General features: G+C 46.0%; 1 protein-coding gene across 2 annotated transcripts in view; it reads left to right on the top strand.

The window, feature by feature from the left end:
• The window catches only part of LOC119402440 (microsomal triglyceride transfer protein large subunit), a 53,161-nt gene extending 32,431 nt beyond the window's left edge, over positions 1–20,730 (top strand). For both annotated transcript variants that reach the window (XM_037669598.2, XM_037669603.2), the window contains 12 exons: positions 2,228–2,298; positions 2,926–3,086; positions 3,632–3,794; positions 4,390–4,503; positions 5,030–5,242; positions 9,082–9,293; positions 10,478–10,575; positions 10,662–10,783; positions 12,087–12,290; positions 13,448–13,602; positions 14,561–14,731; positions 20,510–20,730. In XM_037669598.2, coding sequence (XP_037525526.1) covers positions 2,228–2,298; positions 2,926–3,086; positions 3,632–3,794; positions 4,390–4,503; positions 5,030–5,242; positions 9,082–9,293; positions 10,478–10,575; positions 10,662–10,783; positions 12,087–12,290; positions 13,448–13,602; positions 14,561–14,731; positions 20,510–20,657 — 1,832 coding nt within the window. In that variant the 3' untranslated portion in view covers positions 20,658–20,730. The remainder of the gene's footprint in view (positions 1–2,227; positions 2,299–2,925; positions 3,087–3,631; positions 3,795–4,389; positions 4,504–5,029; positions 5,243–9,081; positions 9,294–10,477; positions 10,576–10,661; positions 10,784–12,086; positions 12,291–13,447; positions 13,603–14,560; positions 14,732–20,509) is intronic.
• The last annotated feature ends 1,383 nt before the right edge of the window (positions 20,731–22,113 follow it).

Here is a 22,113-nt window from a genome sequence, read left to right as displayed (position 1 = left end):
TTCTGGGTGTAATGCCTAGACCTACAGTAAATTTCATCAAAATCGGGAATGGTGACCGGGACCTCGTGTTCGATCTTATCTGGACGCACCCAGCTACACTTGCCTAGCCGGAGCCGATTTCGCATGGAGGGTCATGAGCCGTGCTGCGCATGCGCGAGAATCAGTGATGTCACACAGCTGGGTCACCGGAGCCGGTATCTCACGCGCTATCCGACACCGCCGCGCGCGGCTCGCCGCTGCTGGTCTGCGCCGCATTCGAGAGGAGTGACGTCGTAGCCAGACACAGTGTCGCCGGCGCGCGCGCAGCTATTCGCCTTCGCTGTGCAGTCGCCGTCTGACACTGTGCTGGAGCCAGGGGCGTAGCCAGAAATATTTTCGGGGGTGGGGGGGGGGGGTTCAACCATGCTTTATGTATGTTCGTGCGTGCGTTTGTATGTGTGCGTGTATATACACTCTAAGACAAAATCGAGTATTTGGGGAGTATTTCTGCCACACAACAATAATCGTCATCTGGCTTGCTCGCGTTTCCTTTCTTGAAAACCCAGCTCTCGTCACTTTCCTGTCAAGAATGCTATGTCACGCTGATAACGCGCGTGCCGTTCGTGACCGGGAAGTGCCGCGACCGCGCTGATAACGCGAGCAAAGTACGCAAGGTGGATGACGATCGTTGTTGTGTGGCAGAAACACTCCCAAAATACTCGATTTTGTCTTAGAGTGTATACGCAAGCAAAATTGAAACATTTCGGTGGGGGGGGGGGGGGTTACCCCCCCCCCCCCCTTCCTTGGCTACGCCCTTGGCTGGAGCCGCTTGATAGCGCCTCTGACTGGCGTTTGCTGGTGGGTAACGCCATGGAGAGGGAGAGCGCAAATGCTGCTCGACGGCGCAGAAGAGCCGAGAAGCTTATCACATCGGATCCCGAAGTAGTTGCCTGGCAATTAGCGGTTCAGCGTACGAAGAATGAACAGCAGAAGGCTAATAATCCTAGACAATCTGGAAAGCTAAGAATAATCAGCTGAACCTTTGCTAACGCTACGTATATCCTGGCATAGCCGAGCTAAGCCACTGCAAATTTTTTCAAACACATTTTAAGAGAATTTTCTCCGTCACCGAGCTTGATAAGATAATTTATCTTGCCTAGCGAACCGTATGATGTGGGTGCGAGGAAAAGCGTGCGAGGGTGAATGGACAAGGATGGTCGCTTGATGCATGCAGTCTTCGAACGCGACCAGTGAGGATGCACATGTTTGAGGCCCATGTACTTAGATTTAGGTGCACGTTAAAGAATCCCAGGTGGCCGAAATTTCTGGAGCCCTCCACTACGGCGTCTCTCATAATCATATCGTGGTTTTGGGACGTAAAATCCCAGATACTACTACTACAGTGAGGATGCAGAGAGGTGGTGGGTGGGTGGCCGTTTTTTTTTCTAGCCCGGCCGTAGGGCCCTAGCGCATAACGGCCCGCGCGCCATATCTTGCAGGTAATCTATCGGCGACGAGTGCAAAGGGCGGGCTAGTCTAGATTACTTCGTGTCTGCGGTTTTCCCGCGTGCTTTTGTGTTGAAGGTTGCGTGATCTCAAAGTTTAGGAAATGCGTTGACGCGAGAGAAAACGCGAAGCGCTTGCTCAGCTCTGGCCGCGCTGTTCATGGCAGTCTGTTCGCAGTCACTGAGTGGGATCTGTTCATGTTTGCCTGTGCGGGCGTGACGCCGTAAATTACTTTAGTTAGTAAGGTAATTTTTACTGCAACATACATGTCGGGAAAACTACAATTCTTACTTCATGTTATAGTCCAATACAATGATATCGCTGTCATTGCGTCGTTTTCCGGGGAAAACTGCGATCTCAATTGAAAAAAAAAATGTTATTGGACTATTTTGTGTGAGGTGCGTGGCTGCAAAGGTTATCATCATAAAACACTTGTGTTCGTTTACATATATAGTATACTGCTGTGGTCTGTCTTTGAAGCCTGCTTTCGTCATGCCGTATCACCATCACAAAATTCAGCATCCGCATTTCAAACAGCATCTACAACAGAAAAGCTATGTATTAGCTGAGAATTTTATTGGGAAGCAAGATAGTTGGGAAGTGTGCGAAAACAATCTTTCCCTTTCATGATCGCGGAGTAACACACACACAAAAAAAAAGTTCGCAATTTTTGTGCATGGACGTCTTTCTTTATACTTATAGCAGTAATTTTTTCGCGTGGTTGGCATTTCTGTTGTTGCAGGTCAAAAAGTCACTGAGGATACCGTAGTCGCAAGGCCGGAGCTGAAGAAGTGCACCAAAAACTGCAAGTCTGTATGTGAAAAAACTGTTTCAATTTACGCTTAACATACCGACAACCCATTAACGTGCACGCTTACAAGGTATATTCGGTTAAGGGAAACAAGCCATTGATAGACTGTTCTCGCTTAATTAAATTGCCGAAACTCGCCACACTATGAATTTAGTGTGCCTATATTAAATACGGTAATAGAAGAAAAAAAAAGAACCTAGAAGTTTTAGGATGTGGAAAGACCAGCCCACAGTCTACGAACAGTTCACTATGCGCGATAAATTCCAGCGGCTACTTACGCAGCCTTTTTATGAAGAGTATCGTTACTGCACGCATTCATTTATACGACGTATGACAAACATCGATTAAATAAAAGTAGTTTTCGAAGACCATTTAGTAAAGCTTGGCAGTTTGACTCAATGAATCATATATGGGAGAAAGGGGGGCAAGGAGGGCAATGGCTCAAATATCGGGGAAGCGAAAGGGGGCTTGAGGTGGGAAGGGGGGGGGGGGCGACGTGCAGGAGCAAAGCGAATTGTCCGCACGTGGTACTTTCCAGTGCGTTCCAGTATAACATTGCCCAAAGTGTCCGTTTCCAGAAGAACGCCTGCGGTTTCAATGAATACCGCGCTGTTCTCTGCTTCTCCCAGCTGGCCGACAACATCAAGTTGTTCGAGTCGAATCTCCGCGCGAAAAGCCTGGCCACCCTCAAGTCCGCCGTGTCGTTCCTCAGGCTGCTGGACAGCTTCCGGGAGGCTTCCGAGAAGGAAGTGCATGCCGTCCTCAAGAGCAGCAAAAACAAGCACATCACGTACGTGTAGGCTCGGGCAGTCTATCTAGTTTGGGGAAAAAAGCGCGAAAGACGCACACAGAATGGGTACGTGCGTAACGCCAAAAATACGTATCTGCTTTGGGGGAAATGGGGTGGTACTTTCGGGCACCACTATATATTAGCTCTAGCAGCTGACTCTACAAGGAGCAGCAGCGAAATACGGCACTGAGATTCACCTGCATACATGAAATTCAGGTTGATGAAAAGCAGTAAACGTTGTCGTCTTTGTGCTCTCGCTGGAAGAGATATCTTGAGTACGTGTGTCGATTTCTTTAGCGATTATTATAAGCATAGCGCTGAACTAACGTGGGCAAGAAAGACGACAAATACAGGCACACGTCCTTGTCGTTTGTCGTCTTCCTTGTCCACGTTGCTTGAACTCGATGGTCCCAATAACTGCTTGTAACCAACTAGCCCAAAAACCCGCACGCTTTATAGCAATATGTAAATGAACGCATTGCTGTGGTCATTACGGCGGCTGTCTCACCCGCAAAATAGCACGTGTCCGTTTCCCTGTGTCGCAGGCCTCAGCTTCTGGACCTGGCAGCAGCAGCGCAAACGATGGCCTCCGTCAAGGCGGCGCTTAGATTTCTCAATTTCAACTCCGAGAGTGACCTTGCCGAGCGCTTTCTTGTTGGCCTTTTGGCCACATCTCACCCAAGTTCCGGCATCGTTACTGAAATCCTGGTAAGCAGACTGACGCCGACAATAGCACTGATATCACTTCGCATATATATATATATATATATATATATATATATATATATTTTTTTTTTTCTTTTCAAATTTCATTTTGTTTGCGTATATATACACTCACAGCCGCACATCATGCAGAGGTCCGACCCCCCACCCCCTAAATAAAATCCTGGCTACGCCCCTGATTTATGAGAACCAATGTGGCACCAGGAGTCGCTAGCGACTGAACTGTACTAACAGCACGAGAACAAGTGGGGTATACTTGTAGAGTTAGTTGGTAGCGTTTTCATTTGGCGCATACTCCATAACCACATAGAAATTGTTTGTGAAATCCTATTTGTCGGATGCTTTTTATCTTCAGATATACTAGATATGATTATTGTTTGGCCTCTTTAATTCCCCTGGCAGTTCAAAGCCCAGCTCATGAAATATTGACTGGGTGAAGAAGGTTGCAGGCGCCCTACTACCGCTGATGATATGCGCTGTCGTTCTGTGCGCCCAGCACTTTTCAAGAACATTTCACCAACTTCAGTTACAAAAAGTCACGATGAAAGCTTCGTACACAGTGTGAATTATAATTTCGCAGGGCGTCGCTCAGAAGGACATGCGTAACGTGAAGAACAAAGCGGCCGCCGTGGCCACTCTCGGAGCCCTGGTCAACGTGTACTGCAAGGGGCCCCGGGACTGCTCAAAGAGCGAGGTGCGTCCCTTCTCACTTGTTGCACTTCGATGCCACTGGGTGTCGAGGTAGCGCACGCGACTTTTTGAGCTATGTTAAAGTGCATCTATAACGTCGACCAGACTTGTTAGATCGCTCGTTCCCGCGTTCGCACCTAGAACGAGCTTCTCAAAATGCCGCCTGCTAAAGCCTTCGGAAATGTTTTGCATATCTTTTTTCATTAATCACTACATCTCTGTTTAGTAAAGTCGTAAACAGTTAGAGAGTTGAAAATGTCTGTCATTAGGAAGTCCCGAAACGTGTCATTATGTAAACCGACTATGGACAGATTTCTATGTAGCTTTAACATAACGTAAAAAAAATCTCGTGGTTTAAAAATGTATGATTAAGCATTTTTTAGGTATTATGTACTCGGGAAGGAAGGAGGAAATAAGTTTCAGACGAAAGAGGCGTTACCTAAATGGTGATGTGGAAGAGAAGTAGTCGCCGACATCTCATGGCGATTGGAACAGGACAAAGCTCATATTCGCGCGGGACGCCTTCGCAGGCTGTGGGCGCGGCACTGAAGTTCCTCGAGGGCCAGCTGCGCCAGTGCAAGGACGAGCTCTGCTGGCAGATGTACCTGCGTGGGCTGCAGAACGCGGCGCAGCCGTCCACTCTGTCCACTCTTCTTTACGCCATCCGCAATGGAGGCAAGAAATCCGTCCTTACCGCCCTGCGCGCACTCAAGAAGATTGGCAGCGAGCACTTCAATGACCAGGTACACAGTTGTTTCACTTCTCATTTCGCGACCCCCGTGTCTAAGAAAAAGAAAAGCAAATCTCCACGCACCAATAACTACTCTAACGCGTCATTTTACTTACTGTTGTCGTGGTTGTGGCCAAGCCAGCAATCATCCAGACAAAGGGATGAGGAGGTCCAACTATAGAAAGCTCGAAAAAGAGAAGGGGCTCACTAGCATCTTGAAGCAAGTAGAATAAGTGGCAGTTCTCATCACATTTTTTGAACATCTGCGCCACCTGAATGATTGAATGACATACTGTTCCCCATCAGGGGAGAGTTTCAGAAGGCCATCCCGTCGCGTACTTTTTTTCTTAATTTTTCTTAAGAAGGAATACACGAGCGAAAAACGCATGCACAACGAATCGAAGTTCTTATATTTTATAATGAATCAGCGCTTACGTGTTTTCTCTGTTCTTGTGTATACTGTGCCGTTAACATTAACTGTGCATTAACATTATAACTCCTTTTAGCATACATATTGCAAGTGCTGAATTGAATCCAGCAGTTACAAAGTACGTCATACTAAATTTCAAGGCTTGAGCCCGTTCAGAGATTCCGCCGCAAAAGTGTGCCGCGAAATGCGCTGGCGTTCCAGTTGTTTTCAAAATACCCCCTTCCTTGCGCAATGTGGGGATAAACTAGACATGAAATTGAGTGCTGGCTACGCCACTGCATAGGTGCATCCACTCTCCTCTGACACGACGGACCGCATTACAAGTCCTCGCATGTTAGTAAAGTATGTTGCATACCTTTCTAAGCAACGGCAATGCAGTAGCCCGTTTACGCGCTATACAGTCATCTGGGCAACACGCGAACACAAGAGCAAACGCAGCAGCGTGTATATCAGCGTGACCTGTGAAGAGCTCGGTGTAACCACTGATTCTTATTGCGGCTTTTTCTTGTCGGCGCAACAAATGATAATGATAGAAGGAATGCTCGCAAGAAGTACTAATGGAAAGAAAATGCTCATATGTTTGCGAAGAGATGACAGAGGACAACTGTGGCCCGCTATTAAAATGGAATACGCGTGCGCATAACGATGTCTGAACAGCAGGCCAGGCACTCGACGCGGTACATTTTGTCGGCACCCACGCACTCCGTAAACTGAGCCAACGGTACACGTACATCTGCGTTTATCTGTGTTTAACATCTATAGCAACATAATGTCGTTGGTTCAAACATAAGCGCGCAAATTCACTGAATTCTAAATAATTTACGCCGTTTAGGCACTTGTTGCTGAATAACGACATTCAGACATCGTGAATACAGAAAGTATGCCTTCCTTCTGAAAGGAAACACTAGTACGTAACGAAAAGGTTTAAATTTAGAATTCTAGCGGAAGTACAATACTATGAATACTGAAAAAAAAAGGAAAATAATAAATGGCTCTGTACGGATATATTACTATTTGGGAACTACAAATGAGAACAGACCGAGTTTGATTGGATAAAAATTGAATGTGTAAGCGACGGTGCCGTCATCATACTGAGTATTGGGAATCTGTCTGAAGTGTAAAAAAAACCCGTTTCCGCATTTCCCCTGTACACGTATATGCGCGATCGCCAATACAGGATCTCGAAAGACACAAAAGATATACCGAGAAGGTAAAATATACGTAATCGCTCTGGAAGCTAAAGGTGAGAACATATGAAAAAATTTGTCTATTCATAATGTCATTCTTTACTCATCAAGTTTTATCCTCTTTCTATGGAGTCAGGAGGTTGTAAAACCTGAATATATAGCTTGAGGTCTCGGGACACCTTTTGTCTCTCCACTTTCCCCTTCCTGATAGCGGAACAGTTCAGGTACAGTGTACTAGAAGGGGCAGTGAAGCGGGCGGCAGCCTCCGCGTGACTCCGGCGGCGTCGCCAGCAGCGGCGGCGCTGCGATCGACCAATCTTGAAGAGGAGCACGCGAAACGTAGCAACCACGGCGACGCTCGCATGTGCTATGCGCGCGCTGTGTCTGTGGTTCAGGTGTTTGCGCGTAAGCACTTCGCTTATTTAGTCTGTATTATCTGCTAAGGACCAGAAGCTACAAGAGAGATTGGTTTTCCCACAGATGAAAACGAATTTTGAGAAAGTACTCCCCGCTTGAATAGAGCCACGCTCTTGAAAACACGGACACTTTCCATCGCAGTTGAGCCCAATTGGAACATATTCAACCGTTTCAGCAATCAGGATTGAGTTTGTTTAGCTTACAGAACTTGAAAGCGCAGACGAATCTCTGAGAGCGAGTACATTCGGATCTTGGGTAATCGCAATAGGGAAGCCGTGTGAGAAAAGAATTAAAAACGTAGCTAGTCGCCGCAACTATCAAAGTAAGTTTAAACTAAACAGTTACACAGTGCGCTCGTTCTCTTTGCACAAGGCCTGAAAAAAAAAATGAAAAAAAAAAAGTGATCGCGCAAATGTACAACGTCACGCAGAATCAGCTGGTCTCGTTGCTGAGACAGCTATAATAAAACATTTGTGCACGAATTTGAACAGTCATATACGCCCACAGCAACAATTTATAGAAATCATGCCCGAAACACAAGGCAAGTAAGCTAAAAAATAGGTCTAGCACAGCACTGATGCATGCAGAAAGCCAAGTGGGAACTTCCTTAAACTGGCAATTAGCAGCCGATTTTATTGATAGGGACCGTGCAGGCTTCGGCGAGCAGTTAAACGAGCTACAGCATTTCACAAAGGGGACACAAGGTCATGGTCTCCGTAATCAGTGAATTAATATGACAATGCATCACAGACAATGCATCACAGAATATGAGTACACACATGAGGCAGTAGGGCACAGAGCATTGATATATGACATTGTTTTTCACACTAATGCAATGAGAGCATTACCATAGTAATGGGTAGAAAAACAACTGAATTACTGTACAAAAGGGAAGCCGCTTGCTTTGATTCAGCAAATCCTCACAGCTGGCAAGGTAAAGCTCAGAAAATCTCAGAAATAACAGCAGGTGAGGAAGGCAAAAGTATAATGCATGCTGAGAGAGTTGCCATGCAGCTAGTTTAGCCTGCTTAGTTTGAGGTGCTTGGCAAAATTGTTTCCTCAGCAGAATAGACTTATTCCCGCCTTTCACAAAAAAAAGTACAGTAGCATATAATAACGTAAAACCCAAACTGCGTACTGTTATAGGCTCTTAGCGTGAATTTTTTAATCGACCTGCAATGGGGAAGCATGATGAATCATGTGCAACACATCCATAACACTCTCGCTATGAAGTTTGCGTCCACTGAATAACGTTCAGTAGCAAATAACGTTCCCAATCGTTTCTTCGCTCTGGGTCTGCGGGCGCTTTAAACAACGAAAGCTTCGCCGTTTGTTTGCTTCGAGAGTACGCTGTGCTGCACCAGGAGCGAAGAAATGGTTCAAGCGTTGTTTTTTAGGAGCCATTCGCACGTTATAGCATCACACATTGAGAGAAAAGCGGGAGAATCACTTCCAAACAAGCGCGTTCCAGCCAAGGAGTCGGCGGTACGAGGCACCCGCCTTCAAGATTGAGCGACTGCAGCGCCGCCGCTTCGTTCGCCAGCGGCGGCGTCACCTGCCCCTATGGGTCGGTGCCTCCGCCCGCTTCACTGCCCTTTCTAGTACACTGTAGTTCAGGTGTCTTGCTCAAACATGAGGCAGATACAACGTCTATTTTTCTCTCCCACTCCAAAACAATAAACCACGATAACAAGCAAAACACAGCGCACTGGAAACGGCCTGCAGGAGTCACAGAGAGCACTTTTGCTGGCAAAGCATGGCCTGATTTGCCGCTCTGCAATTGAACTTCCAAATATATGCGCCCGTCTTTGGTCGCAGGTGCTCGACGCATTGGAGAAAGTGTACGGGCAGGTTGACCGGCGTCACGACACCACGGCCCGTGCGCTAGCCGCCGAGCTCATCTTCTCCAGCTCCAGCCTGCGGCATATCGAGCGCACGCTGGAGCTTCTTCCCAGGGTCGAGGCTCCAGAACTGGCCACCTTTATTGCCAGCAAGCTGTTCGAACTGGTCGATCGCACGGACCGAGTCAGGTATTGGTGTCCTTGTTAGTGTGCCGCAGCATGACCATGTGTGCATGGAACGCGCAGTCAAAATGGTGTTTTAATACGGCATACTCGTATTGCCTTTTTTTTTTCGGTGCGACGGAAATTGATAGTTGTCACACGTGGAAGGAGTCTAAAGGCTGTGCAGGTTGGCGACACGTTCATACGTGTGCGCTCTGTTTACCAATCAACGCGTTCGCCACATTATGACGCAAAGAGCGTGGTCGGTCAGTTTCGTGCGCGTAAGTGCATCACATTCACAGTTGCGGCTTTTTAAAAAAAATAATAGCGTTTTCGAGAATTGACCTAGCTTCATTTTTTTTTTTTTGTTACTCAATAATGTGTAGCACCATACGAACGCCTCTCCCTGCTTTTGTCTCGCCGACAGCCTTTGCCCTCTAAGGCACGAGTATATAACAGTTAAGGGATGCGCTGTGCCAATCAGAAAGGCTCGTGCGGAAGATGATCGACCGCGGCCTCAAGGGCGCGGCCGAACATTTCGCACCACGGAACCCGACGTCACGGTATTTCTATAGAGCACGCACAACCTTCAGTACCCTGCGCGGAGCCAGCTTTTGGTTCAGTTAACATGGGAGTGCAGAGAGGAAAGCTGAGACTGCATAACGGTAACACGGTGCTCTGTGGACCGTTGCGATAAAGGCTGGCAAAATCGATCGTTGACTTATCCCGGCGGCCCTCCTGCGATTGCACGCCATGTCCGGGCAGTTCCGCTTCATTCAATAAAAGTCATATGCCATCATGCCTGAGGTGCACCCAAATCATCGCTCGCTCTGTTCAGCGAACATCCTGCGCTGTCTACTCATCTCCATTGAAGCATGGTTGTTTCCGTAAACACGCAAGCATGGGTCAGCGCTCGTGTGCATCGTTCTTCGTATTGTTCGCTCGCTGCCCGTTCACAAATATAGCTATTAATTATTCAATTTTTTTTTTACTTTTGAGCCTCCCTCAAAACAAAACATTTTCATTTTTTGTCGCACTACCACGGTCATAATTTGATCACTGCTAATAATCTTCCTTTGATAGGCCAGCGTTCAATTTCCTCATATCTTTAAGCGCAAAACTCCCGTCCGCGTCTCTACTTCGCGCTGCACTTTCGAAGTTATGGTCTAAAAGTGGCATTTTTTCTTTTCTTCTTTTTTTTACGCACACAGGTCGTTTGCCGGCAAGGTTCTCAGTAATAGTACCTTCGGAAATTATTACAACCTGGCTCATTCTGGTTCGTCTGCCACATTCACCAAATACCTGAGCAGTAAGTCTGTGAACGTCAATGCAGCTTGCCTTCTTGTCCGATCGTTGGTTCCAAACATTGTCGACTTTTCTCTCTCTCTCTTGTAGAGGGTGAAGACCTGAACTCCACCTATGCAGTCAACATGGAGCTCATACCTGGTGGACTGCTCAAGGAGAGCTCCTTGGACTTTAACCTCGAAACTGAAGACGAAACCCTCAACCTAATCTCTGTAAGCATGTACGAAGCGTGACGATGCTTTACCAACTTTGCCCTCAGATCGTGAAAATACGAACTCGAATTCTGGGAGAATGGGCCTAGTATTCTCCTTGACTCATCAGCGCCCATGTCTATCGAGATCGATTCTTCTCGCGAGCGCTATAGTAGTTGATGCTTCTTCTCTTTTGTGAGGAACTTACGGTGTGTAACGTCCCAAAACAACTCGGAGGCTATGCCAAACTCCACGAGGTCTCCGGATGGATTCCGGCTATCTGAGGTTGAACCTTTTTACATTCCGCCCTCGTGGATTTCGGGCCAGACGCTGAGAATAAAGAAGTAATAATTTTTTTTTTTGGCCAGGAAACACCCTGCAAAGCAAGGGTCGCACTGCGCAAATATTGGGGTATCTAATATGGTAAATGAATAGACGCGCATAACTGCGCGCGCGGCCCATTTCGTGGCGCATTCCTGCGCGGCATAAACAGGGTGCCCCAGCTATCTCTCGCCAGGGTAAAAATATGCTGATGCCCTATATGATGGCGCGACCAAATGCATGTTGGCGACTATTGCATGGAGTAAGTCACACTAGGGAACTTTCATTTGTACGAACGTCATTTTAACGAATGTTTCAGAATAACGAACTTTTAGAAAATCCCCGGCGGTTTTCCTATGCATTCTATGCAAAAATCTTTCAGTTAAACGAATTTCTGAATAGTGACTATTTCACTTGAATGAACTTGATCCTCGGACCCCGGCTCATTTTGTGTATCAATTCAACGAAGTTGTGCGCTCTGCAGCACTGGCGTAGCAGATGCATGCTGCCCCCAAATCGCCCATCCATCGGCGGCGGTGCAACATCGCGCTCGATCGCGTCGTCTTTGAGTGCGTCGCTATATTTTTAAACTCTGGCTAGAGGTAGCTTGGGCACCCTGTATATGTTGTTGACTGTTCTATTTGACATGGGACATTCCGCGCTTATTAAAATTAATTAGCCCACGTTTCATCTACAGAATGTATACCTGTTTTGAAATATCTACACACACCGCGAAGTCCGCCCTAATTAGGTTACCAAAGAGAAACGAAGGGATTGACAAACGTGTACCTCACGCGAAGTGCAAGAATAGTATGTACCGAGGTGGCCGCGACAAGTGTCGCAAAGAAATGTGCCTGTCCTGCTGCTCGAAGCGACGCGTGGTTTGCGCGTTCGCTCACGGGAAAGTTCTTGTGCATAGTCCCCCATCGAGGTGACGCGCGATGCGTAGACTGCATGTACATATAAACCGCAAACGGTTTTCACACGGACGTTCTTCTTTCAGGTGGGCCTGTTCGCGGGCGGCCTGGACAGTGTTGCTGGCGGAGGCGACGAGTCCGGCGGTTCGGAGGAGGAAGAGGCCATGGCTGGCATGCGACTCAGCCTGCTCGGTTACGAGCTGCGGCCGTACGTCTTCTTCGTGGGCACCTCTGAGCTCATGAGCCACGTTTGGTCCGGAACTGGCAGCGAGCCCACGCCGGCGCTACAGGTATGCTTCGGATAATGGACCCGCATGGTTATTTCTGCAAGGGCCGTACGTTCGTTGACTGTGAGGAGCGCAGGACGTTAAAATATAAAAAAAAGTTTTCAGCCACGTATAGCTTGCCATAAGCAACGACGTACAATCTTCGTATAAAGTGTGCGCGATCAATTTTCCCACCTCACGGAACTGTTATCGGCGCTTCATAATTAAAATCGGTTAACTCCTCTTGTCCATTTTAGTCATACGCGCTGCTCTCGGTCTCGACATTCTGCTGTCTTAAACGGGATCGGTATAGGGGTTTTGCCTCTTGTTTTTTTTTTTTATGGAGCGAAATAATTGATTGACGAAGCGTTCCACGTATGCGACCAACGTGAGCTATGCACTCGCTCCGTTGAAAACCGAAGCTAGCATGCCGTGCTGACCACCACTACATTTTTTTTTTCTCCTTCGACCATGCCGTTACGGCGGTCTCGTGAGCTGCTGCTGCGCCGGCGAAAGGCGAACCGCGATGAAAAAGCTTCGAGGAATGTGGCGGCGGTATATGGTTGAACGCTCGTCGGAGTCGCGTTGGCTTCGTTGCCGTTCGTGCACGAACTGCGACCAACAATTTCCACCGGCGTAAAGTATGCCTGACTCGCACCTCGAGGCTGGAATTTTGTTTTCCAGTGTGGGAAACGAGTCTCGCGCTTGCTCAAGTCGGTTTCAGAGCACGCGGCAGAAATAAAACCAATTGGACATTATCCGGTTGTTGTTTTGACGTTAGCGAGCCGCGAAAAAGCACTATAACCAGCACGACATGAACGCAAGTACGAACGTGCATATTTTATCGTGGGTTTGACTAAATGAGCTCTAGTCGGGTGACATAGAAGTAAAGAATGCATGTCTCACTAAGTTGAAAAAAAAATAATGACGTTTTGAAGTCGTTACCGATTACTTGTTTAGAACGAACGGGGCAAAAATTAATGCGGCTGTCACCCTGTTTATTGCAAGCAGAAACATCGCGAGTGTTCCGAAACGCATATGTTAATCCTTTTGAACTGACAGCATTATTTTTGTTCGTACGCGTTTCCCAAGCCTTTCCGAAAACCTTTTCGCAATGGTTTCTAACCCACGAGAAGGAGTGCAATAAGGTAAACTCACTCGCAGTTGCAATCATCTTGCAGGGCAACCTCATGATGATGGACCATCACCAGTATGTGGCCCTGCTCAACGGCCTTGTCTTGGAACTGAAACTCCAGGGGGTCATTTCCCTGGACATGACTGGTTCCATACAAATATCCCTGTGGAACAGGAACTCGCACTCGGTGGTTAAGACCAGGTGCGCCCAATCATTTTGATGCATTTCGCAAAGCGTTTGAATACCTCTTTTGTAGAATTTATTTCTACGGATTATCAACGCATTTCGGGGCCACCTTGCAAGAAAAAAAAAATGTGTGCCTTGTTTTCACATTCTACAATGTGAGGGACGTCGCGTACGGTATCGCGGCTGAAACGCGGTCGTTAATATTAGGCAAGTTTAGCTTGACTGAGTCGTTGGCTCGCACTTTGCCCTACACCCTATTACAAAAACTAAACAAAAAACTCGGCATAAATTGTTGACGAACAGGAACCGTGAGAAAACTGCGGCGATGGTGATGGTGGGTGGTGGTTATCGCCTCCGAGTCATCATAGTCAAATGCATGAGGAACCCTGCGAGTTTTTCTTTATTGTCGCTCTCGCCTCCCCGAAGAAGAGCAGGTGGGCTTCTTTGACGTCAATATAGCACATTCACAGCCCCACCAAGGAAATTTATTGTTTGCGCGTGCTATTGGAGTAATTTGTCTCTGCCGTTTTGCCTTTTCGAGCCTCCATTTCTGGGTTCTGGAATGCGAAAGTTTATCTTAATGGAACCAATCGGTTGACTACTTAGACACGTTACTCTTGTTTTTTTATCTACGTAAAAATTAAGGTTATTTATTCACTTGTGTATTTATTTATTTCTATTATTTGTAACTAAATCTTTGTTTCTTTAATGCATTTTATCGTGCTCCAAGATTTCCTCTATAATTTCGTCAAGTTTCTGCTCTATAAATTACGCTATTCTTAAGTTTCATATAGATGCATAAAACCGCTCAATTCTTGGCCGATCCCCCACAGTGAATGTGAGTCACAGTTAATAGGTGAACACGAATAGTCGCCCCTTTATTTACGGGACGTAGTTGTCTGTGTGCGATTGCCAAAACCTATTGTTCAATGCCGCCATTGTTTAAACGTTCATTTTGCTGGTCCCACTGCAGCGGTGCGGCCGTCATCCAGGCGTCGGCATCGCTCAACAGCGACGCAGCCTCCAGCCACGTCCAGCTGAACGTGGCCGGAGACACGCACCTCGAGTTCGTCACCGACCTCGACTTCTACGAGAAGCCGTACAAGATGTGCATCCAGATGACACAGCCAGGCGTCGTCCTTAGGTGCGTGCACGTCCGGTCTCTGCGGTCGAGCGCGCGTGCCTGAATTTAAACCGGGCGAAAGTGCAATACAGTTAAAACTCGATCTAACGAAACCTGTTTTTACGAACTTCCCGATCAGGCGAAGAAATTTTCATTCCCCGGCAAATACCCCTAGGGTTCGGTGTTGCCATCAACCCGAATTAATGAACTAATTTGGCCACGAAACCCAGTTTAACCTAAGTTTTTTCTGAAATAACTGAGTGAAAAAGCGGTGATCTCCTTCTAATTTTGACAGAGACGGCAATGTGCATGTTTGAGCGCTAAAGAAGTATCGACAGAGACGGGTCTTTCTTCGAGCGTGCGCTCGAACGCTGCCGCGTTAAAACTTTCTAGGTGCCATATTTACAGCCCTAGCTTTTCTTTGACAAGGCTGCACGCCACGCCAATGCACGGAACAATAGACTCGGCAGCCGTTAGCGTTCTTACGTATACCGGATGGTGCTATATGGCTTCGGCCAGGGCCGTAGCCAGAAATTTTTTTCGGGGGGGGGGGGGGGGGTTTAACCATACTTTATGTATGTTCGTGCGTGCGTTTGTATGTGCGCGTGTATATATACGCAAGCAAAATGAAAAATTTCGGGGGGGGGGGGGGTTGAACCCCCCCCCCCCCCGGCTACGTCCCTGGCTTCGGCTGTAGTTGCTTTGGTTATTTCATGGTTTATGCTACGGATAGCACGGATAACCGCCTCCCATCTTTCTCTCTCGGCCGGCTCAAACGGTCACTGCATTCGTTCTCCGTGTCATCGTATATCGGCAGGTGGTCATAACTCCTTGTGGCCTGGCCCGCATCACCCGGACATGGTGTCCCTTACGTCTGGGCCACCCTCGGGCAGCTCTTGCGGACTTTTCAGACGCGCAGGCACGGGTTGCCGATAGAAAAAATGCCGTGGCTGCTTTTGGGTGCAGCTACCTTAGAATTTTAAACTTCGAAGGACCAAAAAATACCTTTCGCGATTTAACGAAATTCCCGATTTAACGAAATAATTCGAGCGCCCCCCCCCCCCCCATTACTTAAATGGAGTTTCAACTGTATTTTCACAGGCTCTGCGTGTACCGAATCTAGCGGGCCTATTGTACACTTAGAAGTGAGAATGTCGTGTTAGAACTTTCGGGGGCACTGTTTCCATTTTCTCTGTATGTTCTCCGTCAACTAATGACGCTTATATGTTGTTCCTAGCAAAAGGGGAAAAAAAGAAAAAACAAAAAATTAAGCGTCCTCGCAACACACTTTCTGTTTATATAGGCTGTTATTCTGCTGCAAAGCAAGCAAAATATACGTTGATATGAGGCTTGTCGGAATGAACTGCTGACAAAAAAAAAAAAAGACCGTGAATTCGAATAAATTTTAGTGCAGCAAACCTAATTCCAGCTGCAGAAGCATCGAAGAGGTATGTGGGCAACGCATGCAGTACCTTCGTTCACACAAGCAGCACGTCTGGTTGCTCAGTAATTCTATTTTATTCTCGCTGCTGTTCATAGCAGGGCTGCCAATTTCCAACCATGCCGTGTACATTATCTCTCTGTCGTTGGTCTTTCTCCTGGTACTATGAAAATTCAACAAATTTTGGACAGGATGCGTTGATGCAACAAGCTGAGTTAGTTTGCGTACTCTTTGAATACATTTATTGTCTTTTAGTTACTGTTTTTCTTGTTTAACTTTCTGACTGCTGAACTGCATTCAGCTTCGCACGTTTCAAGGTAACGAAGCTTCTTTCATTTTTCTTTTTTTTTTTTTGGCACGTTTCGCGGGGCGATGCAGAGGAAGCATAATTTTCGATGGTTTTCGCTCAGCTGCAGCGAAATGACTCATTTTGTCAATTAAGCCTCGTGGCGTAGTTAGGGTCATGAAATTTACTGTCATTTTTATGCCCCATGACTTTTTTTTTCATCCTTGGCTCTCGAGCGAAAAAATGTGGTCATGCAGGATTTGTAGCCAGAATTACGTAACAATATTTCCTCTGTCGTATTCGGGAGAAACATATGAATGCATTTTTATTATTGAAAAGGAAACTAACTGATATGCCTCGTTCTCGCAGAAACCTTTGCACGCGCAAAAGTTTTACATTTTTGTATTGTATGATCCTACAAAATTTTCCTACCGAAGCGCGCTCAATGCTGCAAGCAATGAGGGGCAGAAAATATATATTTTTTGCCCCTAATTGCTTGCAGCATTGAGCGCGCTTCGGTAGGAAAATTTATATATAAGGTAGGAGTGTGTATATATATATATATATATATATATATATATATATATATAACTGGCGTTGGTTGCGAACCCTGATATACCTAATAAATGCAGACTTGAGCTTGAATGCAATTTGGCACGGCAGCGGAAAACATACGCCGCATAATAAACCATATAATTCCCAGAGGCGCTTACGAAGTGTTAATTGATATTGCTGTGCTACCCGCCTATTTGGACCTATATCATATACAAATAACTTTTAGCAAAGCGAGAAGAAACGGATCAAATGTCTCGTTTTCACAGCGGCTTTGAACGCACTTTTTTATGGCGTCGCCAGGTCGCGCCTGGCTTGAGTAACGTCTGCAGGAATACTGTGTTGTTATCTGGAATACACGAATAAATGCACGAGGGCGGGATTTTTTTTTACAAGCTACATATTTTTTAAATAAAAATCCCCTGACGGTTTCGTCCACGAACTCTGTATCGAAACGAAAATACTTTGCCGCAGATAAAGCAACGTTGAAGTAACCAATTAACAAAGGCTGTTTTTAATTATTGACTTGAGGACAGTTCTTTATATGGGAAACTTGTAGACCGTCGCAATTTATGGCACATCCACTTTTTAAAAATCAGAAAAGTTGCAGATAATTTGAGATATGCATAATCAAATTTTAATGGCGATATCGAAACTGGCCGCGCCCAGCGCGCTGAAAACGTGACCGCCCTGTTGCGTGAAACCGGAACTATACCCGTGATGAGGAAGTGACGAAATCGAAATAAAGGCGCGTCGAAGCAGAATCTAGTCAGGAAAAACGGCACGTTTCCTGAAATGCACAGGTAGACCGCTTATTCTTTGTGCGCGATGTGTGGCGCTTATCTTTTTTTCTTTCTTAAACTATAAACAGGCACAAGAAGCTCTTCGCCTGTCTGCAAGAAGCGCCGCAGTGGCTGCCCCTGGGTTTTATGCTGAATAGAGAAAGAAAAGATGTATATTACGGTTTTATTGCGCACAGCGCGAAAGAAACTGATAAGCACCACACATCGCACGCGAAGAATGAGCGGTCTACTTTTATATTACAGAGGACTCGCTGTTTTTTCCTGACCAGATACTGCCGCGTCGCGCGTTGATTCAAATTTCGTCACGGTATATAGTTCCGGTCTGACATAACACAGCTGCCGCGCATTCCTGCGCGCCGGACGTGGTCAGTTTCGGCATCGCCATTAAAATTTGATGATGAATACCTAGAATTACATGCAACTTTTTCAATTTCTAAAAGGTGGATATGCCATAAACTGTGACTCCTTAGAACATTCCTATATAAATAACTTCCTTCAAGTTAATAAATAAAAAGTTAATGAACGAATTTTTGTTGAATAGTCACTTCTATGTCATTTTAGCTGTGGCAAAGTTATTCCGCCTCAGCGCGGAGTTCGTGTGCAAAAACGACAGGAGCTTTCACAGCCTGGCTGTCGCAGCGTTTTTATAAAATATCTATATTGTATTAAAAAAAAAAAAACGCCCTGCGTTGTCGGCGCTGTGGCAATATGTGCATTAAGGCCATTATGGTTATTAGGCAATTTAATTGGGACATGATCATTGCATTTATTAGGAGCGGCGTTACTATCCATACCGAATTCACGCCAGTCGAAACCGCGCTGCAGTCGCTCCGACCCTATAGTGCATTACTCGATACCATTACGATTTCCGACGCCGGTCGACAAGGCGCTTCAGGAAAGTGAGTGTGCGCATTGGTGGCGATGCCTGGTACATGCGTAGACAGTAAGCCTGTTATGAATACGCGTGCGTAATTTACTTACCGATCCTTTCGGCCCAATGAAGCGGTTGGTTCTGACGCGATGTAATTTAAAACTACTCGCGTGAGGGGCCCGTGTTGCGCGACTGTAAAGGTAAAAACAGCGTGAAGCAGCCGGCGCGTGCAGAAATTATGTATGCGACACTCCGCTTTTACTAACCTAATTCGGACGTGCCCAGTTTTTGTTTATATTTTATTTTTGCTTCGCTTTTTGTTGCTATACGCGCAAGTTACCCCGACAATCGACCTTCTTTCACCGTTGAAAAGGAGACTTGCCGTTAAGCAGACACACGGAGAGCTAGAAATCCTGTGTTTCTAGCTCTGTCGTTTCGTTTGGACGGCTCAGCTGTTTCTTCGTTTCCGTGATGCGCTATACCAGTTCAAGTAAGAGCTAGAAACACTGACGACGATCCGTATATATAATTCATAAATACTGACAGGAACACTGTGGTCGTTAATGTTTTAATATTCAATTCGAATCTTTGGTATTTGATTCGAAATGCACCTTCACCATTCGAAATATTCGTACGTCCCAAAATTTTATAATATATTCAGGGCACGTTTTAACTGCGAAGTCACAGACGAATTGCGCCGCTTCTTTAACGATGCTATAGTAGCCGATTATTGCACTTTCGCATCAGGGACGTAGCCAGAATTTTTTTTCGAGGAAGGGGGGGGGGGGAGTTTCAACCATGCTTTATGTATGTTCGTGCGTGCGTTTGTATGTGCGCATGTATATATACGCTTGCAAAATTGAAAAATTTCGGGGTAGGGGAAGTATTCAACCTCTTGCATAGGGGAGCACGGATTTGGTTAGGAAGAAAGACCACACGACAGAAAAGGCGCCTCCTTCCCCGAAACCCCCCCCCCCCCCCCCCCCCCCTGGCTACGCCAATGTTTCGCATTGACCGCCGATGTTCTTGCGTACTTACCAGCTCGTGGCAATGTGCATTTTGCTGAGCGCACCGTTGCAACCGAGTGGCGAAATTATCTGGAAGGAAAGAATGATGCTAACATTATGAAATGAAAAAAGGAATGCTTTAAAATAAGGGAACCTGTCAATATTCAGGGCTGACCTACAGTGAGGCACTCGCGACGGATATCGCTCGTTCCGATCGCGATAATGTGCTACGTGGATATAACAATGATAAGCCAGAACACAGGTATTAATGCGACAAGTGGCTAATTTCGATGTCCGGGTGAATTTTGACATTCAGGAAGGTGTCGCTTCTTCCCGAACATGTCGAGCAGCTATCCCTTTTTCATGACGGCATTACATAACTGTAGTTGTGATTTTGTGCAGAAATAGTATTGTATAAAGCATAGTTTTGTTGTGCATTACTTGCTGTGCAATAACATTGATTTTATTAATCTATGGTGAGCGAAAAAAAAAGCAAAAGCGAATAGTATTCGCATTCGATAAATATTCAAAAGGTATTCGATTCGACTCGTACGTAACTTTATTATTCAAATTAGCCATATATATATATATATATATATATATATATATATATATATATATATATATATATATATATATATATATATATCATAAAATGGGCAAAGAAGCACTTTTCTAGCTGAGTGGTTGTTTCTTGAAGCCACATTCATGCATCAACGTGTCTTATGCATACGTACGCGCGCAGTCAACGAGCATCGTATTTTGCGCTTGTGAGGTCGTGCCTTTTTATCCCATAATGTTTTCCCCTGCCCCGTATCCTTTTTTTTTTCTATTTCCAGGCACAACACTCGGAAATACGAGAGCGTGACGGGTCGCAAGCATCTTGTGCGCAGGCTCAAGAGGAGATCTCAGAATATCAGCGGGAAGTCTTATGCATTTCACAATAAGAACAGCGAGTATTGCTCTGTAATGCTCGCCGATGTATGAAGGTCGCGTAGGCACTACATGCTTATTAAATTGTCATCTAAAAAAATTAATAAAAGTTGTTTTCACACGTGTACGTCTGTTGTGCATGACGGTGTAGCCTGTAAAGGCCCCCTTTGCCACTTGTGTCGATGGTGCCAACAGAGGGCAGCAAGCGAGGTAAGATTATGTAAAGGAAACTAAAAGCGCTGTAAATTCAAATCGTTAAGCTGACGCTGCGAAGTGGGAAAACAAGAATACTCTAATTATCTGATGGCAATCAATGTCTTTCGTACGTTTGGAGCAACATTGGTCGATCGGCAGTGTCTAGTCTCGATTGCTTTCCGTGGACACCTTGCAGTCAGAAATTAATCTACCATTCATGTGCCATCGACAACAAAGCTGATAACGCGCAGGCCTGTATGTCCTGCATGCTTTGAGACGTCTCTTCTTAGAACGGTCGAGCAAAATATATATTACTGTTACCCTCCCTCCTGGAAGCAACAAACTTGATTCTCTCTTCTAAAGTAATTACCCATTTTCTCATTTAAAGATGTTAAAATAAATATAAACACTTGCAAAAAAGCCGGAATTTTTTCCTGTGTACAGACAGTTGTTACGATGATATACAGCAATATTTCGCGTAGAATTTCCATCGGGAAGGTGAAATTTAGCAGAAAGAAATTATTTTACACTAAGTCGAAGGGGAGCTTCATTGCTATTTAATGAAATTCTGGTGTTTTACTAGCTAAAACTACTACGTGATTATGAAGCACGCCGTTGTGGGGGCCTCCGGATTAATTTTGACCACCTGGGGATCTTTGACGTGCGCCTAAATCTAAGTACACGGGTGTTCTAGCATTTCACCCTCATGAAAATGAGGCCGCCGTGGCAGGGAATGGAACCCGTGCCATCGAGCTCCACCTTGTCTGCTAAGTAACGACGGCGTGTGGGGGTTTTATTGCACACCACCGTAGGCGTGCGCACGGGGGCTCGTCTAAATTCTGCCCCTTACCTGTACTCAGTCGGACCTCTCACGTCATTTTTTAATGTTACGGCTACGCACGTTCTTTGAAGATATAACGGCGACCAAGGACACCTGATGTTGCATTCAAAGAACTGTTTACTTCCCATCGTTACCCCTGGAAAGTCGGGCACAGATAGAACGCCGCTGTGAAACGCACGTTATCGCTTCATTTTCATTTTAACGCGATAGCGTTAGAGACCTCGTTTCGCAGAAATTCTGGTGTCGGAGTTGGTGTTGGCGTTGTTGGTTGTGAGCGAAAAATCTGCGTTGTCCGTGATTGAAAAATCGAGGAAGATGCCGAAAGATGCAAACTTACCCCCCCCCCCCTAATGGAGAACCCAGCGCACGCCTATATGCGCTCACCACTGTCGTCCGATGCCAGTTCAAAACGAGCTCTCGCAATTACCATGTTTTCTTGTATTTTCAGCACGCAACCTTTGTTTTAAAGGTTAT

The sequence above is a fragment of the Rhipicephalus sanguineus genome, chromosome 1 (assembly GCF_013339695.2).
Source record: "Rhipicephalus sanguineus isolate Rsan-2018 chromosome 1, BIME_Rsan_1.4, whole genome shotgun sequence".
Lineage (NCBI taxonomy): Eukaryota > Metazoa > Arthropoda > Arachnida > Ixodida > Ixodidae > Rhipicephalus > Rhipicephalus sanguineus.
Note: the sequence above shows the minus strand (reverse complement) of the source record. Positions and strands in the feature narration are given on the sequence as shown.